The 22,014-nt window shown below is 42.3% G+C and overlaps 1 protein-coding gene across 2 annotated transcripts; it reads left to right on the top strand.

Annotated features, from left to right (window-relative positions):
* The first annotated feature begins 5,774 nt into the window (after positions 1 to 5,774).
* Positions 5,775 to 17,806, top strand: aqp1.L (aquaporin 1 (Colton blood group) L homeolog). 2 transcript variants are annotated; one of them, NM_001091922.1, is given in 5 exon segments: positions 5,800 to 6,246; positions 13,129 to 13,293; positions 13,658 to 13,738; positions 15,358 to 17,133; positions 17,255 to 17,806. In NM_001091922.1, coding segments are annotated over 4 exon segments (825 nt in total). In that variant the 5' UTR covers positions 5,800 to 5,841; the 3' UTR covers positions 15,532 to 17,133; positions 17,255 to 17,806.
* The last annotated feature ends 4,208 nt before the right edge of the window (positions 17,807 to 22,014 follow it).

The following is a 22,014-nucleotide window of genomic DNA, read 5'->3' as shown; positions in this document are numbered from 1 at the left end:
GAAAAAGAAACAAAGTTTCTCACTTAATTGGCTTTTAGCAGAGAGCCCAGAACAGCTAACAGGTAAGATACTTTGTAACAATTTTGAGACACAAAAACACAGTTTAGATAAGGAGAAATATTTTCAAACTTTCATAACCTGCCAAATCTTGTAAAACAAACATGGTAATTAGGGGGTGTGGCCACAGAAAGGGGTGTGGTCAAAAAATGCTGCGCTACGTGCGGAAAAAAATTTTTGTCCCTCTTTTTACTTCCAAAATGTTGGGAGGTATGAGTTTAGGAAGTTTTGTTGGGTTACTTAAACTTTGTGTGACGAATATCAAAGATGTCTAACGCTATGTGAAATGCGAATATTGACATTGTACATGTATCAAACAATTGATATATTTGTTAAATATAATATGTACAATATTACAATCTTTTGATGTATGAATATGCTTTTTGACTAATAAAAGTGAATACACAAAAAAAAAACATGTTACCATCCATAGCAGCTGTAGCTGAATGGATTCTTTCTATATAACCAGACTAACAAAGGGAAGATATATGGCAGCTTCATTAGTAAATCTGAAAAAAGGCCCTTGTATGCACGGAAAAAGCACTTGCTGGTTTGCACTGTAGCACAATGAGCACATACATAAAGGTGATTTTAAGTTAATTAACACAGGAAATTCCAAACAAGTCTAAAGACGTAAGTGGCCCATTGGTTTATTTAGAGAATCGAGGGACGCAGTTTGTTTTTACTCCTATTGGGTGGGTGCCCGCTAGCTGATGTCAAATGCACAGAGGCTCTTCCAAAAGTTATTTTTCAAAATACCTAATGGGGAAGGTTAAAGTTCACAGGCAGCCTTCTTACTCGTAGGCTCACAGAGATTTTCTACTTTTAATGACACTGATTACAAATAGAATTTTCTCTTCTATGGGGAAATAGGGTTACGCGGATCCAGAGAAACATGGAGATGTATTTGCAACTAGTCAGTTTCCAATATGCACCAGGCAGAATGTGTTCCATGGAGGAGGCCATTTTTGTCTGCAGAAGTCACAGATGAAACAGGAAGTGCAGCGATAACTAATGTGTAAAAAAGGAAGGTACCACTTCAAGCTGATAAGGAGGGGAGCGTGTAAGATCATTCTTGCCACTCAGCTGGGTAAGTCCAAATAGAATCTAAAGTTTTATTTCTTCTCCTTTTGAAAACTGAGTTTGGAAAATCCAAATTAAAAAATCACTATTTGAATACATTTCCCCATAGAAATGAAAGAAAGGCAATTGGACTTGGTATTGGACTTGTTTATGACACCTTTCATTAAAGGGGTGGTTCAACTTCTAATAATTTTTTAGTATGTCATAGAATGGCTCATTCTAAGTAATATTTTTATTAGTTTTCACTATTTATTTTTTTTAGTTTTTTTTTAATTATTTCCCTTCTTCTTCTGACTCTTTTCAGCTTTCAAATGGGGGTCACTGACCCTATCTAAAAACAAATGCTATCGTTAATGTATTGTTATTACTCATTATTCTATTCAGGCCTTTCCTATTCATATTCCAGTCTCTTATTCAAATCGATGCATGGTTGCTAGGGTAATGTGGACCCTAGCAACCAGGTGGCTGAAATTACAAACTGAAGAGCTGCTGAATAAAAAGCTAAATAACTGAAAAACCACAAATGATAAAAAATGAAAAACAATTGCAAATTGTCTCAGAATATCCCTCTCTACATCATACTAAAAGGTGACGTCCCCTTTAAAGGTACTTACACCCACGCTTGCCTTGTCGAATTTCCTAATTGAAATTTAATGGAAAAAACGTCGTAATTCGAATTCAAAAAGACCAAGTGAAATTAAGTCGAAGTTTTTTTGGGTCGAATAGGTCAGTTTTCAATCTAATAGGTCCAATTCGGTGGAATTAGAATCGTTTGGATTGAAGGAAGAGCGCATCCGATCGAATTCGATTCAACGTTTTTCCCAAAAAAAACTATAATTTTTCAAAGTCCGCCAATTGACTCCAAATGGGTTCAAGGAGGTCCCCCATAGGCTAAAACAGCAATTCGGCAGGTTTTATATGGCGAATGGTCAAAGTCCAATTTTTAAAGATATGATAAATTTTGAATCAAATTTGGACTATTCTCTATTCGAAGTACATAAAAATAGCTTGAAATTTTTTTTCAATTAGAAAATTCACCTCGACCTTTGATAAATCTGCCCCTTAATGTTATGGAATTACGGGAAAAGAACACATCGGTTTGGGTAAATAACTTTGCACACTGACCTAGTGTTTTTAATGAGCCCCACATCCTGTTAAAGGGGTTGTTCACCTTTAAATTAACTTTTAGTATGCTGTGGAGAGACAATTTGTAATTGATTTTTATTTTTTATTGTTTGTGGTTTTTGAGTTATTTACATTATTTTTCAGCAGCAGTTTGCCGTTTCGGCAGTCTGGTTCCTAGGGTCCTAATTACCCTAGCAACCATGCACTGATTTAAATAAGAGACTGGAATATGAATAGGAGAGGGAATGAATAGAAAGGTAATACATCCGTAGCCTTACAGAGCATTTGCTTTTAGATGGGGGTCAGTGACCCCCCGTTGAAAGCTGGAAAGAGTCAGAAGAAGAAGGCAAATAATTCAAACAACTATAAAAAGGGAAAATGAAGACCAATTGAAAAGTTGCTTTGAACTAGCCATTCTATGACCTACTAACAGTTAACCCCTTGATGAAATGATCTAAAACATGTTAAACACCCCTCCCAGACAAATGATTGTGAGTTTTTGCAGAAGAAACATCCGACGCCTGGGACCCCCTGCCAACAGGTTGTGTTGATTGAAGTGCCCCTAAAACACAGCAATGGGGGCTGAATGAGAGGCTGCAGATGTAGAGAAGGAGTTGTTTTTGGCTCTGGGGACTGCGGGCGAGTTCCTTGGCATCTCACAGCCTGGAAAAGTGCAGTTTGTCAGCTCCCCACCTAGTGCCATGTGTGTAATGAGACTCCACTGTATGGAACAAATTGTGCTGCATTAGTCAGGCAGAAACCCCCAAGAGTCAGAGTCCAGAAATACCTCCGGTACCACATCATGCGGGTCATGTAAATAGTACGAGACAAAAGGTGCGGGCTGTAATGGTATATAAAGCTGTGACCCTGGCACACGTACCTTACCTCCCAACTGTCCCGTTTTCTGCAGGACAGTCATGATTTTGACAGTTTCTTAATAAAATGTCCCGATTTTCTCTATGATCTCCTCGAGAAAAAGATACAAAGTTTCCGAAACTTAATTTTTGCCAGAGAGTAGAGTCCTGTGTAGAGTCCATTTTTTGGAACCCGTACCCGATCCGTGCCCGCAACCTGCATTCCGCAACCCGCATTTATACCCGCTTGGACCCGCGAGCCGACCTGCAAATACCTTATCTGCAACCCGTTGAATCGGAAGTGGCGTCATCAGAAGTAGACGTAATCAGAAAAAAGGAGTAAAATTCGCTATTGAGAAGACCCGCGGCGCGACCCGCAAACCCGCAGAACCACCGACCCGCATCTATAGCCGCACCCGGAACTTCTACCCGCAACTTGCAGGGTATCACAGGTTTTTCGCTGCAGGACTCTACCAGAGAGCCCAGAACAGCCAGCAGTTGCACTTGGATACTTTTATTATAATTTAAGATAAGCAAAGAAACAATTGTAACAATTTAAGATAAGCAGGTCTAGAGAGAAATGAGACTAGCAGCTTAAAGGGAAATTCACCTTCATTAGAAAAATTGTTATAACACATAAATCATTGCACTAAAACTACCAGAAATGTGTTTCATAACTTTGCCAATTTTTTTAAAATGTACATGATAATTAGGGGCGTGACCATCAAATGGGCGTGGCTGCAACATTTCGCCGTGCTGCACACAGCACAACTTTGTCCCGCTTTCCATTTTATAAATGCACTCACACCATCAGCAATAAATCTCTCTCTCTCCTACACTCCTCAGCTTGTAGTCTCTCTGCACTTGCTTATTCTTATTATGTCATTAACCCTTCCCCTGCCAACCGCATTCACATTCTATAGTTCCACATTTTCACTGAGCTGAATAAAAATGCCTTATTAACCAAAGCACTGCAGCCTGGCAGGGAAGGGGTTAAAGTACAAACGATTCATTCCCCTTGAACTAATTACATTGCAGAAGCATCAGTATCAGTATTGGGATGTCAGGGATATAATGACTGTATCGTTTGCCGTTTTGCTCCCTGAACCCTTTCACTGCCAATGATCTCACATACAGTAACATCACTGACCAAAATGTTACACTGCTTTTGAGTTCCATTTAAATCAATAACATTTTTATAGTACATCCCAAACTGACATTGGCTACTGGCAGCCAAAGGGATAGGAGCCACCATACACTTACATTTCCCTGCTGAACTGTACTCTGTACATAGTTTTATGGGATCTCTCTGTACAGACTATGAACAAACTTAGGGGACTGTTCCTGCTGAATTGTGCTTAGTACAGTGGAATACCTATGCTGCCATAGTTTTATGGGATCTCTCTGTACAGACTATGAGCAAACTTAGGGGACTGTTCCTGCTGAATTGTGCTTAGTACAGGGGAATACCTATGCTGCCATAGTTTTATGGGATCTCTCTGTACAGACTATGAGCAAACTTAGGGGACTGTTCCTGCTGAATTGTGCTTAGTACATGGAATACCTATGCTGCCATAGTATTATGGGATCTCTCTGTACAGACTATGAGCAAATTTAGGGGCTGTTCCTGCTGAATTGTGCTTAGTACAGGGAATACCTATGCTGCCATAGTTTTATGGGATCTCTCTGTACAGACTATGAGCAAACTTAGGGGCTGTTCCTGCTGAATTGTGCTTAGTACAGGGGAATACCGTTTCTGCCAATTACCTGGTATTTTGCAGCAGGAAAGAGTTTGTGACTAAATGCCAAGAGGCCACTGAGCAATGTGGGAGGATCTAGGAGGGCAGGTCAGTTGCATGAGATGTGCCAGGGGTAAACTCCAATTTAAAAGAACTGCTGCAACCAGATGAAGGCTGGCATAATACACCCGACCCTAAACTATCTCCTTACATTCCCAGAATCCTCCGTGTGCTGAGTGTATTGCTGACAGGCGCAGACCAAATATGCAGGGGATCCACCTACAGCCCCCCGTGCTGTCAATCATTCCCAGCAACTACAACATGGTGCAACGTATGCCAACGTTAACCTATGAAATGCTGGAGAGAAAACATTTGTTATTTCATATATATATATTTTTTTTGTGCTAATTTTCATATCTTGAGTGTGCAACAGCTTTGTTCATTTATATATATATATATATATATATATATATATATATATATATATATATATATATATATATATGTAATTATTATAAACTCAGACTTTTCTTTATTTATAAATACTATATGGTAGGAAGATTAGATTGCAAGCTTATTGGGGCAGGGACTGATATATAAAGGAATATGAATATGTGCTCTTTAAATGAAGAATAACCTTTTTTTTTAATTGTAATTTTTATTGAAATTGAGATAACTTTGTTTTATATGATTTGCCTAGTGTATAGAGAGGTGCATACACATAGTGTACATTGTATGGAGTTAATGCTGTTAGTAAATAAGTAACTTGGGTGCAGGTGGGAGAGGGAAGCCGTGCGGGAGTAGCTGGAAGGCTCGGGGAGGCTTAATAACAACAGCATTTATTCCTTCCTCCCTTTGTGCAACTCCCTCTCCTCCTACAGACCACCCAAGCCCCTATAAATAAGCCATCAGCTCCACTCTTCCCCTCAGACTTGAGCCGGGGCTCCATAGGGAAGAAGCTGAGACAGAGGGAAGGAGACATCATGGCCAGTGAACTGAAGAAGAAGGCTTTCTGGCGGGCAGTGATTGCCGAGTTTCTAGCCATGATTCTCTTTGTCTTTATCAGTATTGGTTCTGCCCTGGGGATCCAGTACCCCATACCCTCTGACCCCACCAACGCCACCAGCACTGACACTCGGCCACAAGACATTGTCAAGGTTTCTTTGGCATTTGGGCTGGCCATTGCCACATTGGCACAGAGCGTTGGCCACATCAGTGGAGCCCACCTGAACCCAGCTGTCACCTTGGGCTGCTTGCTCAGCTGTCAGATCAGTATCCTCAAAGCTCTCTTGTACATCATTGCCCAGTGCCTGGGGGCTGTCGTGGGCACCGCCATCCTGTCCGGCATCACCACCCAAATCAGCAAGAACTCACTGGGACTCAACGGTGTAAGTAGCTTATTGTGTTCCATCTTTATCTGTATATAACAACTTGCACCTGCACTCTGTCATTATTCCCATCATTGTATGTCTGTCTGTCTATCATCTATCCTCCTATCTATCTGTCATTTGTCTATCTGTCATTTGTCTATCTGTCATTTATCTATCTATCTATCTATCTATCTATCTATCTATCTATCTATCTATCTATCTATCTATCTATCTATCTATCTGTCATTTGTCTATCTGTCATTTGTCTAATTGTCATTTATCTATCTGTCATTTGTCTAATTGTCATTTATCTATGTCATTTGTCTAATTGTCATTTATCTATCTGTCATTTGTCTAATTGTCATTTATCTATCTGTCATCTATCTATCTATCTATCTATCTATCTATCTATCTATCTATCTATCTATCTATCTATCTATCTATCTATCTATCTGTCATTTGTCTAATTGTCATTTATCTATCTGTCATGTATCTATCTGTCATCTATCTATCTATCTATCTATCTATCTATCTATCTATCTATCTATCTATCTATCTATCTATCTATCTATCTATCTATCTATCTATCTTTCTATCTATCATTTGCATCTGTCTTTCTGCCTCTCTCAGTACATAACATTTATCACTCACTGGACAATGCAATAACACTGTTGTACATCACTGAGGTTTATGTTGGCACTTTTTTCAATACAATGTTAACATTAAACTTGTTCTTTCATCAAAGTCATATGTAGACAATGGGTGACCAATAGCAGCTGATTTACTGGCCCCTCCCACACACACACCTGTGTCCATGCAAGTCTAAGTGCTCAGCTATGGCTACAGGCGTCCAATCCAAGACAATCGTTTTATAGTCAAAGCTGTTCTTAGGGGCCACAGTAGGACCCCAATCTGGGACCCCGCAGTGTGGTATTTGCAGGTGCAAAGAGTCGGGCTATAGTAGGGCAAGAAGATACCTTTAATCACTATTGCCCAACCTGAAGCCCATTAGCACCCATCGACATCTGAGCCTCCTACTTAATTAAATAATGGGGCCCCACAGAATCTGGGCTTCTCCACCACTAAAGATGGCACTGCCCTTACTGTAAACTCATCATTTAATGTTCCTTTCATCTTATTTGTGCCACATGCTGAGCATTCAGTGTTAGCCTTGGGCAAGTTAAGAATAGCTCTGTACAGAGTGTGTGTTGTGCAGTATGGCAGCTGCTCATTGCTCTGATATCAGCCGCAGGTTCTCAGGGGAAAAGCCCATCTGCTACAATGCAATCAGCCAGCGAGAGTCCCATTCACTCCCAGTAACACCATTCTAGACATAACACAATGGCAGCTCCCGCAGAGCAGGAAACACTAGGGAAACTCGTATTATATACAGTCTGACCTTAGCTCACCCCACACTCCAACACTATATGATACACACACACATATATATACAGAACTGTGCTGCTTCTGCCTCTATAGCACCCTGCTATTAATGATTGGGGGGTATTTAATTCCATCTGCACTACTTGCCTTGTAGAAAATAGACTAAAGAGAAATGACTCAGAAGCTGACTACTTGTAGCAGGTGGCAATCGGTTTCACTGTTTTCTAGAGTGGACCGACCCCTATTTTCAACTTTCTCCAGATAGTTTGTTACAAGTTGTTTACCTGGCATAGCCCCAGATACGTGGGGATTCATCAAATCCATGTAAGTGTGTCAGTAGTAACCTATACCAACCAATCAGCAATTAGGTTTGACTGGTCAGCTGCAGTAAGGCTATTGAAATACATTCTGATTGGTTGCTATGGGTAACTAGAGGACATTTACACCTGGCATAGAAATCTCCCCATACGGAAAATATATATATATACACACACACAAAGAGAGGCGCTCTGATCCTCTTGCTAGAAGTCTGGCAGCCTTTATAGCAGCAACTGAATGGGAGCCTCTCTGGTGCATCAATAATTGTAGGTAAAATCATGATAGGTTCTTGGGATACAGACATATAATTATCATGATTTTAATAATGAGAATTCGTTAGCATGAAGAGGGGTAGAATGAACCTGCGCTGAAGCCAAGTAACTGTGTATCATTTCTACTTCACAAACATCAAGTGGTTTCTTTAACGTTCCTAAAATACTCTTTAACCCCACCCCAAAGTTAGTGGGGATAATAGTCTCTGGGAAGGGAGTGTGACTGTGGGATAGCAGGTATAGTAGGGAGAGATGGTGCCTATAGTAACAGTGGGATAATAGTCTCTGGGAAGGGAGTGTGACTGTGGGATAGCAGGTATAGTAGGGAGAGATGGTGTCTATAGTAACAGTGGGATAATAGTCTCTGGGAAGGGAGTGTGACTGTGGGATAGCAGGTATAGTAGGGAGAGATGGTGTCTATAGTAACAGTGGGATAATAGTCTCTGGGAAGGGAGTGTGACTGTGGGATAGCAGGTATAGTAGGGAGAGATGGTGCCTATAGTAACAGTGGATAATAGTCTCTGGGAAGGGAGTGTGACTGTGGGATAGCAGGTATAGTAGGGAGAGATGGTGCCTATAGTAACAGTGGGATAATAGTCTCTGGGAAGGGAGTGTGACTGTGGGATAGCAGGTATAGTAGGGAGAGATGGTGTCTATAGTAACAGTGGGATAATAGTCTCTGGGAAGGGAGTGTGACTGTGGGATAGCAGGTATAGTAGGGAGAGATGGTGCCTATAGTAACAGTGGATAATAGTCTCTGGGAAGGGAGTGTGACTGTGGGATAGCAGGTATAGTATGGAGAGATGGTGCCTATAGTAACAGTGGATAATAGTCTCTGGGAAGGGAGTGTGACTGTGGGATAGCAGGTATAGTAGGGAGAGATGGTGCCTATAGTAACAGTGGATAATAGTCTCTGGGAAGGGAGTGTGACTGTGGGATAGCAGGTATAGTATGGAGAGATGGTGCCTATAGTAACAGTGGATAATAGTCTCTGGGAAGGGAGTGTGACTGTGGGATAGCAGGTATAGTAGGGAGAGATAGTGTCTATAGTAACAGTGGATAATAGTCTCTGGGAAGGGAGTGTGACTGTGGGATAGCAGGTATAGTAGGGAGAGATGGTGCCTATAGTAACAGTGGATAATAGTCTCTGGGAAGGGAGTGGATAGCAGGTATAGTAGGGAGAGATGGTGCCTATAGTAAAAGTGGATAATAGTCTCTGGGAAGGGAGTGTGACTGTGGGATAGCAGGTATAGTAGGGAGAGATGGTGTCTATAGTAACAGTGGATAATAGTCTCTGGGAAGGGAGTGTGACTGTGGGATAGCAGGTATAGTAGGGAGAGATGGTGTCTATAGTAACAGTGGATAATAGTCTCTGGGAAGGGAGTGGATAGCAGGTATAGTAGGGAGAGATGGTGCCTATAGTAAAAGTGGATAATAGTCTCTGGGAAGGGAGTGTGACTGTGGGATAGCAGGTATAGTAGGGAGAGATGGTGCCTATAGTAACAGTGGATAATAGTCTCTGGGAAGGGAGTGTGACTGTGGGATAGCAGGTATAGTAGGGAGAGATGGTGTCTATAGTAACAGTGGGATAATAGTCTCTGGGAAGGGAGTGTGACTGTGGGATAGCAGGTATAGTAGGGAGAGATGGTGTCTATAGTAACAGTGGATAATAGTCTCTGGGAAGGGAGTGTGACTGTGGGATAGCAGGTATAGTACGGAGAGATGGTGCCTATAGTAACAGTGGATAATAGTCTCTGGGAAGGGAGTGTGACTGTGGATAGCAGGTATAGTAGGGAGAGATGGTGTCTATAGTAACAGTGGATAATAGTCTCTGGAAGGGAGTGTGACTGTGGGATAGCAGGTATAGTAGGGAGAGATGGTGTCTATAGTAACAGTGGGATAATAGTCTCTGGGAAGGGAGTGTGACTGTGGGATAGCAGGTATAGTAGGGAGAGATGGTGTCTATAGTAACAGTCGATAATAGTCTCTGGGAAGGGAGTGTGACTGTGGGATAGCAGGTATAGTAGGGAGAGATGGTGCCTATAGTAACAGTCGATAATAGTCTCTGGGAAGGGAGTGTGACTGTGGGATAGCAGGTATAGTAGGGAGAGATGGTGCCTATAGTAACAGTGGGATAATAGTCTCTGGGAAGGGAGTGTGACTGTGGGATAGCAGGTATAGTAGGGAGAGATGGTGTCTATAGTAACAGTGGATAATAGTCTCTGGGAAGGGAGTGTGACTGTGGGATAGCAGGTATAGTAGGGAGAGATGGTGCCTATAGTAACAGTGGATAATAGTCTCTGGGAAGGGAGTGTGACTGTGGGATAACAGGTATAGTAGGGAGAGATGGTACCTATAGTATCACCCAGTCACTGGTCTGTACTCCCTGTTGCACTCAACTCTGCTGCCACCCACAATCCTGCATCTTTACTTACTATGTCAACCAAAATTGTTGTCTTCTAAATTCAACCCCAGATATTGTCTAATTTTTCCACCCATCACTGTTGTCATCCAACTAATTACCCCAATCTCTAATCTCTTTGCTCTCTTCCAACCAATCATGTTATGATCCCAACAATCAACCAATCATTGATCCCTTCATACTATTTCAACCAAATTCTTCTCTTCCTACTATCTTCCAAGTACCTGTGTCTTCTCAATACTCCATTGTTCATAGCTACAAACCCAATTTTTTTTTACTCCCACTTACCCGGCCCCCACCCTGATCTCTTCTGTCTATGCAGTTGGTTAATATCTGCATCACATCGGGTCTATGGCACTGCTGGAGTCTCTTATTATTACATTGAACCCCAGGATCTCCACCATGTCCCCTTCAATGTTCCTCTCTGTTCCCAGTCCCATTAAGCTTGTCTAGTGGTTTATGCAGGTTTCTAAAGTTAGAAGGAACCTAGGATACAGCTTTGGGTGTATTTTGTTACTCTAAATATTTTTGGAGCACACTGTAGGGGGACTTTAATTACAATACGATATGTATGTCACACCGTCTTATGGGCAAAGAGGACACATCAAATTTGTTGGACTGCAAAAGTAAACTTGAACCACATTTTATTCACACATTACTCAATGCACTAATGGCCTCCACATTCCTTGTTCATCTTGGCAGAATGTAGATATGGGTACAGGAGGACTTGGGCACAGCATATGGTGGAGTAATATCAAATGAAGTGGACAGACTTAATAAGTGAAATGGATTTCGGAGAAATATTGTATTTTGGAGGATTAATAGAGTATTCCCTATGAGTGTAGAATGGTATGATCCATGTAATGTGCCCCTATGTGCCAAGGAACAAATCAACATCAACGTATACTTGACTCAATTACTTTTTTTATGGAGCAGACCCAACTCAATCATTTGACACATATAGAAAAGGGAGGGGACCCATACATCAGCCAATGGGTGGGCAGAGGCGGATCTTTGACTCCTACACTTCCTCCTGTTACACTTGAAACACAGTTTTGATTGTGTTTTCTTCTCATTCCTCCACTCCAAAAAGTTGATTGCAAGTGAAGAATTCAACACGTCCCAGTGCCAAAAATTCATGTTATTTTTTAGTGTTATTTTAAGAAACCCATTGACCTAATGTTACACCCCCTAATGTGTTTATAATGAGCTGTTTTTTTACAGTGATTAATGATGAACTACCGTACCTATAATATCAACTAGCATTTAAAGGTTATTTGGGGGAAAAAAAGGAAAAAAGCAGCCTTTGCTGTTGATTTTCTAGCCATGAATGGGGGCCCAGCTCATTGACTTGATTCAGCCGCCTGCTGTGCCGAGGCATTTCATTCAGACCCCGCCCCTTCCTTGGGGAAGAAAGCAAAGCTTATCCTGATTCTGGCCTCGTGCGTGTGATAAACACAACAGCTCCTCACAATTTCTCTAGAAACCTAAACAGATTCTTCTCCTATCCCCCTAAAAAGACATTTTATGTACAGATCCACTTAAAGGAAAACTAAATCCTAACTAAAGAAGTAGCTAGAAATGTTGTACATGATGTTTTGTGCTTCTGTACCAGCCCAAGGCAACCACAGCCCTTTAGCAGTAAAGATCTGTGTCTCCAAAGATGCCCCAGTAGCTCCCCATCTTCTTTTCTGCTGATTCACTGTACATGCTCTGTGCTGCTGTCACTTACTGAGCTTAGGGACCCACTCACAATATACAGTACACATAGAATAGAAATGTCACAATATAAGGCTGATTAGTTATTAATACAGATAATTACTACATGGCAGCACAGAAACCAGTGCAATTAGCATCAGAATTTAATAATCAGCAAACTTGTAGCATCATCTTATATTTCAGACCAACCTAATTTTCTGCAAGATAATTAGTGACGACCCCTAAGCTTAGCTTCTCAGCCCTGAGCTCACAGAGCATGTGCAGTGCAACTGCCACACAAAAGGCAGCCTAACAGGATCCAAGATGGGGAGCTGCTGGTGACAAATAAGAAGGACTGGATCATTGTTATTATAGGGCTGCTGAACCTCTAAGCTGGTACAGTATGTTCTCTATATAATATACAGCATGTCTAGCTATGTTAAGCTTGGGCTTTAGTTGTCCTTTAATACAAGTAAACCCAATCACTTGCGCTTTGACCATTGGAGTTCTGAGCTCCCTTTTATCCATGTGAACTCACAGCGAGAACATGAATCAGCCCTGGATTTATTTTCCAGGAGTTTATAGTTTGGGGGACTATATGGTCCATACTATCCATGGCTCACTTTAGAAGTCACCTATTGATGTGTGCATATATATATATATATATATATATACTTATATACACAAACTGCCATTTTGAGTTCAAAGAACCAAATCCACAGGGAAGCGGAATGCATCTACATTCGAATGCCTAATCACTGGGACAAGCTCCACTTGTGCCGTCACTGACTTGTCTTTGCTTTACAGCTCAGCGAAGGAATTTCTCAGGGGCAAGGCCTGGGGGTGGAAATCATGGTGACGTTCCAGCTGGTTCTCTGCGTGGTGGCAATCACAGACAGAAGGAGGAATGACGTCTCTGGATCGGCACCTCTTGCCATCGGACTGTCTGTGGCGCTGGGTCATCTCATTGCGGTGGGTTTCTTCCTAGAATTGTGTGCTGTTATACCTGTAAGAACTTGCTGGTAGGTGAGAGGTTCATGCCCGTACTTGTGCATTATTCCTTGCATGCAGCCGTAGGTTGAACCTTGTACCTCCCTGGCGTTGCCAATACCAATGCCATTTGCCCGAGCACCACAGCTTCTGCCAGGTGTTTTACTTACTAATGGGCACAGTTTGAGATCTTTTTGAAGGGTCTATCTACATAAGGACATTTAAAGCCACCCTAGATCACAGTAGCTTACACCCAGGTACCAATCATTGGACAGTACTGAGTGCTCCTCTAGGTCTAAATCTACAGATAAACCTGTTTAAGACATTCTGTGTCCTTTTCTCGCAGATCGATTACACCGGTTGCGGAATGAACCCAGCAAGGTCTTTCGGATCAGCTGTTGTCGCCAACCAGTTTACCAACCACTGGGTAAGTGCCATGAACCTAAGCCTTCTGTATGTTGTGCAAGAGAGAGATGAAAGTCAGGTAGGGTCTGCTACAATTCAGTTGTGTTAGAAAATATCCTTCTGGATACTCCGGTATCCCTGCACCCAAACACCCAGAGAATCACCAATCTGATAGATACCTGACAATATATACACAGAGAGATCATTGTCCATAACAGTGATAGAGAATCATATATCCTGACTGTATCTCAGATCTAGAGTTATCCCAGATTAATGCCACGAGGTGTCCCTCTGCATTTCTAGGTATGATCACAGGTATCCAGTGATGGCCCTGCTTGTAACTCATCTTATAAGAATGAAAGAAAAAAGCACATTTGAGAAACCACATTGGCTTGCTGAGTGTTTCTTACCCCCATAAGTGGTGAATTGCTCTGTCCAGAGCTTTAGGGTTATCTAATGAGGGTTCCTGTTGGCCACCATCTTATCTTCTGACCTTCATCTTTGAGAATACATCAGATATACTGCGAGTCATTCGGCAGGAACCTAAGCTTGACCAATATCAACAGAAACTATGCCGCAGACCCAAGTGTTTGTTAAATGAACATGAAGGGGATTGATTTTGCACCCCTTCATGTTCTTGCACTTGCATCTGAGGCATTAATAATTGACTAGTAAAAGTGAAATCATTGGTGTAACCACATGGGAAGCAGAGCATGCAAGAACACAAAAGGTCTGGGTGGTGTAATTAGTTGTCTTCTCTACAGTAGTATGAGCCATTGACTGACTCTTCCACTCCACGTTCCTATCAACCCTTCATCCCTGTGCCCAGTATCTCCTCACCCCCACATAGACCTGCCACCATGTCTGGACTGACCCACCCAGAACAATTAGTGGTGTAGCAATATGGGAAGCAGAGCATGCAAGAAGACATGAGGTCTGGGTGGTGAAATTAGTTGTCCTTTCTTCAGTAGTATGAGCCATTGATTGACTCTTGTGCTCCATTTCCTATCAATCCTTCATCCCTGTGCCCAGTATCTCCTCACCCCTACATAGACCTGCCACCATGCCTGGACTCCCCCACCCAGAACAATCAGTGATGTAGCAATATGGAAAGCAGAGCATGCAAGAAGACATAAGGTCTGGGTGGTGGAATTAGTTGTCCTCTCTACAGCAGTAGGAGCCATTGACTGACTCTTGTACTCCATGTTCCTATCAATCCTTCATCCCTGTGCCCAGTATCTCCTCACCCCTACATAGACCTACCACCATGCCTGGACTGACCCACCCAGAACATGTGGTGTAGCAATATGGGAAGCAGAGCATGCAAGAAGACATGAGGTCTGGGTGGTGGAATTAGAAGTCCTCTCTTCAGTAGTATGAGCCACTGGCTGACTCTTCTACTCCATGTTCCTATCAATCCTTCATCCCTGTGCCCAGTATCTCCTCACCCCCACATAGACCTACCACCATGCATCTATCATTGGCTACTTACTTTAGCCATGTGTACCTTCTAATGCTTTCATTGGCTGCAGGCTAGTTCTGACCTTGCCTACTTCAAAGCCGAGGGCACACAGATCCTGCAAATCCAATAGTTGTTAAACATTAAATAAGCATGTGTTTTGTTTCTCTTCTTCCCTTTAGATCTTTTGGGTTGGACCAATGATCGGGGGAGCAGCTGCCGCCATTATCTACGACTTTATCTTGTCTCCCCGGACCAGTGACTTCACAGACCGCATCAAAGTATGGACCAATGGTCAAGTGGAGGAGTACGAAATAGACGACGACCACGCAAGGGTGGAAATGAAGCCAAAATAATTCATGTGATATTCAGGGAGGAAAAAGTGAATATAGAGGAAAAAAAGAGACGAGAATATCAGTATTATGGACTTTTTTTGTAAAAAGGAAAAAAAAGAACAATAAGCGTTTCCTAAATGTGTTTTACTGCAGTTTTCTTTCCCTCTACAACTTACTGTAGTGCAAAAGAGAAACAAGTGGGAGTGTCTACAATGATTTGCCACACCCACTCTTTTCCCTTTAGCCAGTAAGGCCGCCGACCCCTCTATTCTTACCGATGCGGCTCAAAGAGAAATGTTATTATTAAAACCATGAATATGATTATTGTATATTACAAAGAGCTTTCGTTTTATATATAGCACACATCCGCTCAGGCTTTAGTTCCCCCTTAACCCCTACATTGCCTATAAGAAATGTAGTATATTGTTACACGTTCATGCGTAACCCTATCTCACCGACTCTTGCCTACACTCCCATATTATATAAGTAGCTCATCTAGAAATGCTGGGTCAGATAGGGATACTGAAGGTGAAGCATCTGGCGCACATGAATAAAGTGCAACAGTTGCAGCAAGTCTTGGACTAGGCCTAAGTGAAGCATCTGGGGCAACCAGTGATACAGACTCTATTGAAGCATCTGGCACACACAGTAACCCAAGCTTAATGGAAGCAACTGCCACTTTCCCTCTATTGGAGTGAATCTGGTGCATCCAGCAATTACTGAACATTATAGGCAGTTATTTGGGATACTCCCCAAGAAAGACATGGAAGTGTTAATAGACATAACAGAGGGTTGGAATGTGGGCTAGTAATACACAGAGCTGTACGACTGACGGCCAGTAATGGCTATTATCTCTGGGCATTCTATTTAAATGACGTTCGTTAGGGTGAGAAAAGATGTAATACATATTGTGGCCTTTCCTTTTGCTGGTGGCGCTGTTGCTATAAGCTTCTATGTAAAGTCACATTAACTATTAACTCCCTGTAGCCTGCAACAACCACCACATCTCATAACATAAAGTCAGTGGAAACGGGCAAGTCTTGGGTGATCTCTACAGTTAGTATTTTGGGCTTCATTTGCTTTATTTTTCAACAGAACCAATGTGCAAAGAAATGGCACAATTCTCACCCCCTCCCAGTTCACTTGGAAGATTGTGCAATGGTTAATAACTTGAAGTCAACTTAAATTGGATTTACAAGGTCTTTTATTATGCTCCATCTCCATTTCTTCTTCTCTCTCTCTTTATGCAATGCCCCATTCTATTTCTCCATCTCCTTTCTTCTTCTTCTCTCTCTCTCACTCTATGCCATGCCCCATTCTATTGCTCCATGTTCATTTCTTCTTCTCTCTCTCTATACGCCATGCCCCATTCTATTGCTCCATCTACATTTCTTCTTCTCTTTCCATGCCCTGCCTCATTGCAGGGACAATTATATTCTACATTTCCTCTTCTCTCTCCATGTCATGCTCCATGCCATGGACCATTATACAGTTCCACCTACATTTCTTCTTCTCTTTCCATGTCCTGCCTCATCACATGGACCATTCTATTGCTCATCTACATTTCGTCTTCTCTTTCCATGTCCTGCATTATTGCATGGTCTATTCTATTGCTCCTTCTACATTTCTTCTTCTCTTTCCATGTCCTGCCTCATCACATGGACCATTCTATTGCTCATCTACATTTCGTCTTCTCTTTCCATGTCCTGCATTATTGCATGGTCCATTCTATTGCTCCATCTACATTTCTTCTTCTCTTTCCATGTCCTGCCTCATCACATGGACCATTCTATTGCTCATCTACATTTCGTCTTCTCTTTCCATGTCCTGCATTATTGCATGGTCCATTCTATTGCTCCATCTACATTTATTCTTCTCTTTCCATGTCCTGGCTCATTGCACGGACAATTATATTGATCCATCTACATTTCTTCTTCTCTCTCCATGTCATGCCCCGTGGCATGGCCCATTATACTGTTCCACCTACATTTCTTCTTCTCTTCCATGTCCTGCCTCATTGTATGGACCATTCTATTGCCCCAAATCAGTTTTCCCTTAATTTTCTTCTTTTGACACATCATTCGAGATATATGCCAGTACCCAATGGTAAAAAGACTAAATATAATAGACTCATAATTAACATTTAATAAAAAGCCCCCCACTTTGTTATCTCTAACACAATTTAACCAGCATAATACATTCCTTTATGCGTAGATTAGCTTTGCTATGAATATCTGTTATCATCAACATTGTAAATACCCCCCCCATGAATTTTAAATAAAAGGAATGCTACTAACTTGTTGTGTGCTTGTTCTTTCTCATTTTCTTTGGATAAATGTGGATATTTTGTTGCACGTCCGAGGACAGGAAGGGAACAGAAACACACGCATGGGCTGATAAAGCAAAACAGGGATCCATTGTGTGTGGCCAATTGCAGCTTTGTGTTAGAACCTAAGACCCTGAGGGATCAGTAGCCTTGTGTGACTTTCACAGAACCAACTGTCCTTCAGATGTTACAACTGTACCCAAAGTGATATCCACTGCCATACTGGCATTCCTCCATATACACAGAGCCCAGCAGCCATTGGCAGGTAATTCCCATAACGAATGGATTGGGACATGGTGGTTCTAGTGCTTTGTGAAATACTATTATTATTATCACACTATTATCCAACTGTTACTATAGACACCATCTCTCCCTACTATACCTGCTATCCTACAGTCACACTCCCTTCCCAGAGACTATTATCCCACTGTTACTATAGACACATCTCTCCCTACTATACCTGCTATCCCACAGTCACACTCCCTTCCCAGAGACTATTATCCACTGTTACTATAGGCACCATCTCTCCCTACTATACCTGCTATCCCACAGTCACACTCCCTTCCCAGAGACTATTATCCCACTGTTACTATAGACACCATCTCTCCCTACTATACCTGCTATCCCACAGTCACACTCCCGTCCCAGAGACTATTATCCCACTGTTACTATAGGCACCATCTCTCCCTACTATACCTGCTATCCCACAGTCACACTCCCTTCCCAGAGACTATTATCCACTGTTACTATAGGCACCATCTCTCCCTACTATACCTGCTATCCCACAGTCACACTCCCTTCCCAGAGACTATTATCCACTGTTACTATAGGCACCATCTCTCCCTACTATACCTGCTATCCCACAGTCACACTCCCTTCCCAGAGACTATTATCCACTGTTACTATAGGCACCATCTGTCCCTACTATACCTGTTATCCCACAGTCACACTCCCTTCCCAGAGACTATTATCCACTGTTACTATAGGCACCATCTCTCCCTACTATACCTGCTATCCCACAGTCACACTCCCTTCCCAGAGACTATTATCCACTGTTACTATAGGCACCATCTCTCCCTACTATACCTGCTATCCCACAGTCACACTCCCTTCCCAGAGACTATTATCCACTGTTACTATAGGCACCATCTCTCCCTACTATACCTGCTATCCCACAGTCACACTCCCTTCCCAGAGACTATTATCCACTGTTACTATAGGCACCATCTCTCCCTACTATACCTGCTATCCCACAGTCACACTCCCTTCCCAGAGACTATTATCCACTGTTACTATAGACACCATCTCTCCCTACTATACCTGCTATCCCACAGTCACACTCCCTTCCCAGAGACTATTATCCACTGTTACTATAGGCACCATCTCTCCCTACTATACCTGCTATCCCACAGTCACACTCCCTTCCCTGAGACTATTATCCACTGTTACTATAGACACATCTCTCCCTACTATACCTGCTATCCCACAGTCACACTCCCTTCCCAGAGACTATTATCCACTGTTACTATAGGCACCATCTCTCCCTACTATACCTGCTATCCCACAGTCACACTCCCTTCCCAGAGACTATTATCCACTGTTACTATAGGCACCATCTCTCCCTACTATACCTGCTATACTTGCAGTGGAACAGGGTGATGAGCTTGGTTACTTGGCTAAAAGGGAGGTGGAGAGGTTTGGATTCAAACATGACTCAGGGTGTAAACTGTAACTTTTTTGTTGGTAGCAACAGTTATTACTGAGATTTTCCACTGTAATTATGGTGACTTAGGGCAAGAAGGCAATTTTACACATCTCTAGCCAACTACACACTGAGTTTTATTTCTGTTAAAGCCATGAAATTACTATTTTTATTAATTATTTTTATTGTGTATTTTATATGAAAATGTTTCCTAATATAAGGTTTACATTATCCTGTATTTAGATAGCACCAACATATTTCACAGTGCTATACAAAGATTGGCATCAGTCACTGCCCCAGTGGAGCTTACAATCTAATGCCCGTGTCACAGTCACACTCACTAGGGTCACTAGGGTGGGATATTTATCATAAGATTTCCCTAATAGTCTTGCTTCACCTAAATGTTGTGACTACAACTCCCAGAACACTCAGGTAAAAGCTCTATGTGTAGTGAGTGAGTCGGCTCCATAACATTAAATACAGACTATAGTCACAGTAATGTAACAATGTAACCAGGGTACACGGGATAGAATATAACAAATGTTATTCCCATGTCATCATGAAAACTTTATAAACGTTTGTCCTGGAAAACATGGGTCTGTCTCTTTCCTTCCAGTCATGTGATTCACCGAAAATCACTTTGTTCTATGTCCCAGTTCTACTGACTGAGCATCAAACATAAACAACAAGGTCCAGGTTTATATGAAAATAACCAATAGAATTGCCCTTTGTGATCACTGTATCTGTATCTCACAAATGCAAGAAATATGCCACTTTAGAAAGGAGTGTTGAGCTTTATGCCAGAAACCATCATAAATCTTGTTAATTAGGGGAAAAGGGGATTGCTAAAGAGAGTCTTCCAACATGCTGGAAATCTGCCAGAGCTGTGCAGAGATTTAGTATAAAATAATATTCTTTTATTTCTGCAGGAACAGTCCCTAAGTTTGCTCATAGTCTGTACAGAGAGATCCCATATAACTATGGCAGCATAGGTATTCCCTGTACTAAGCACAATTCAGCAGGAACAGTCCCTAAGTTTGCTCATAGTCTGTACAGAGAGATCCCATAAAACTATGGCAGCATAGGTATTCCCTGTACTAAGCACAATTCAGCAGGAACAGCCCCTAAATTTGCTCATAGTCTGTACAGAGAGATCCCATAAAACTATGGCAGCATAGGTATTCCTCTGTACTAAGCACAATTCAGCAGGAACAGCCTCCTAAGTTTGCTCATAGCTGATCGGACTCATTATACAATGTTTGGATGGAGAGAATGTCTGTGACTCTTTCATACACAGTAATGTGAGCCATTCATGAATACGAGGTCCTGCCATATGAAATGTTACCTGTAGGGGGCAATACAGCACAATTAGATGTAATTTTGTGAGGCTTAACAGTTACTAGTAGAGAGTGTAGTTATGTATTAAGCAGGGTTTATTATCTAGAAAAGCCCTGAAACATGGCAATGCCTTTTCCGTTGTTCATTTGCTATTGATTTCTCTTTTCTCTGTAATATAGAGCCTGGTAACCTGTATTTAATGGAAGCTGAACTGTCTGTCTGTCTGTCTACCTATCTGTAGCGCTATAGTAAATTGTGTGTGCTGTACACCACTATTGAGCTCCACTCAGGCCTGGATTTACAAAATTGCCGCCCCTAGGCCGGCTCTACTCATCGCCCCCCGCTCCCCTGCCGGTGCTGTCCCCTTCGCTTCCCCTGTCCAGCACTGTTACCTCCACTTCCGGTTTCCCCCTGTCCATCGATGTCCCCTTGTCTTCCAGGGCCTTCCGCTTTCTGTGCGTGCGCATTGCTTAACACACGGGAACAGTACTGTGCCGTCCCCTTCGCTTCCCCCTGTCCAGCGATGTCCCTCCCCTTCCAGGTGCCGTCCTCTTCCCCCTCAGTGTGTGTGCGCGCACATCTTAACACTTCGGAACAGCACTGGAGACTGACGTGAGTCTTCAGTGCTAGTTACTGATGCGGCTGTGCCGCCCCTGAAATTGCACCGCCCTAGGCCCGGGCCTATGTGGCCTTGCCACAAATCCGGGCCTGGCTCCACTCCCAATAAATGTGCTCCGGATGAGACCTCTAATCTTAGGGAGTGAGCCCTCGCAACGGTGTGGAGGCAGGGTGTAGTGCAACTGTAACTGGATACAGGGTATAATAATTGGGCGCCAGTGGTTCTTATAACTTAACCATGAACATATTTATTGAACATACACAATACTCAGTGGAGTATACAATAGAGCAGACAGGATTTGGCATCACATTGAATAGGCAATACTCACAGCACCATTTGGTCAGTATTAGTCCCCACAAGAGGACTTGCTCAGCAGCTCAGCCTTTTCCCTAAGTGGAACCTGAGGGGAATCTATCTACCCTGTTCCTATACATTTAGTCCCTACTTCTGGGCTATTAGTACCCGGGATCTTAATTCCTCTGACTCTCCTCATCGGAGCCTCAAGCTGCTCAACTAAAT

Source organism: Xenopus laevis, chromosome 6L (assembly GCF_017654675.1).
Source record: "Xenopus laevis strain J_2021 chromosome 6L, Xenopus_laevis_v10.1, whole genome shotgun sequence".
NCBI classification, from domain to species: Eukaryota; Metazoa; Chordata; class Amphibia; order Anura; family Pipidae; genus Xenopus; species Xenopus laevis.
Note: the sequence above shows the minus strand (reverse complement) of the source record. Positions and strands in the feature narration are given on the sequence as shown.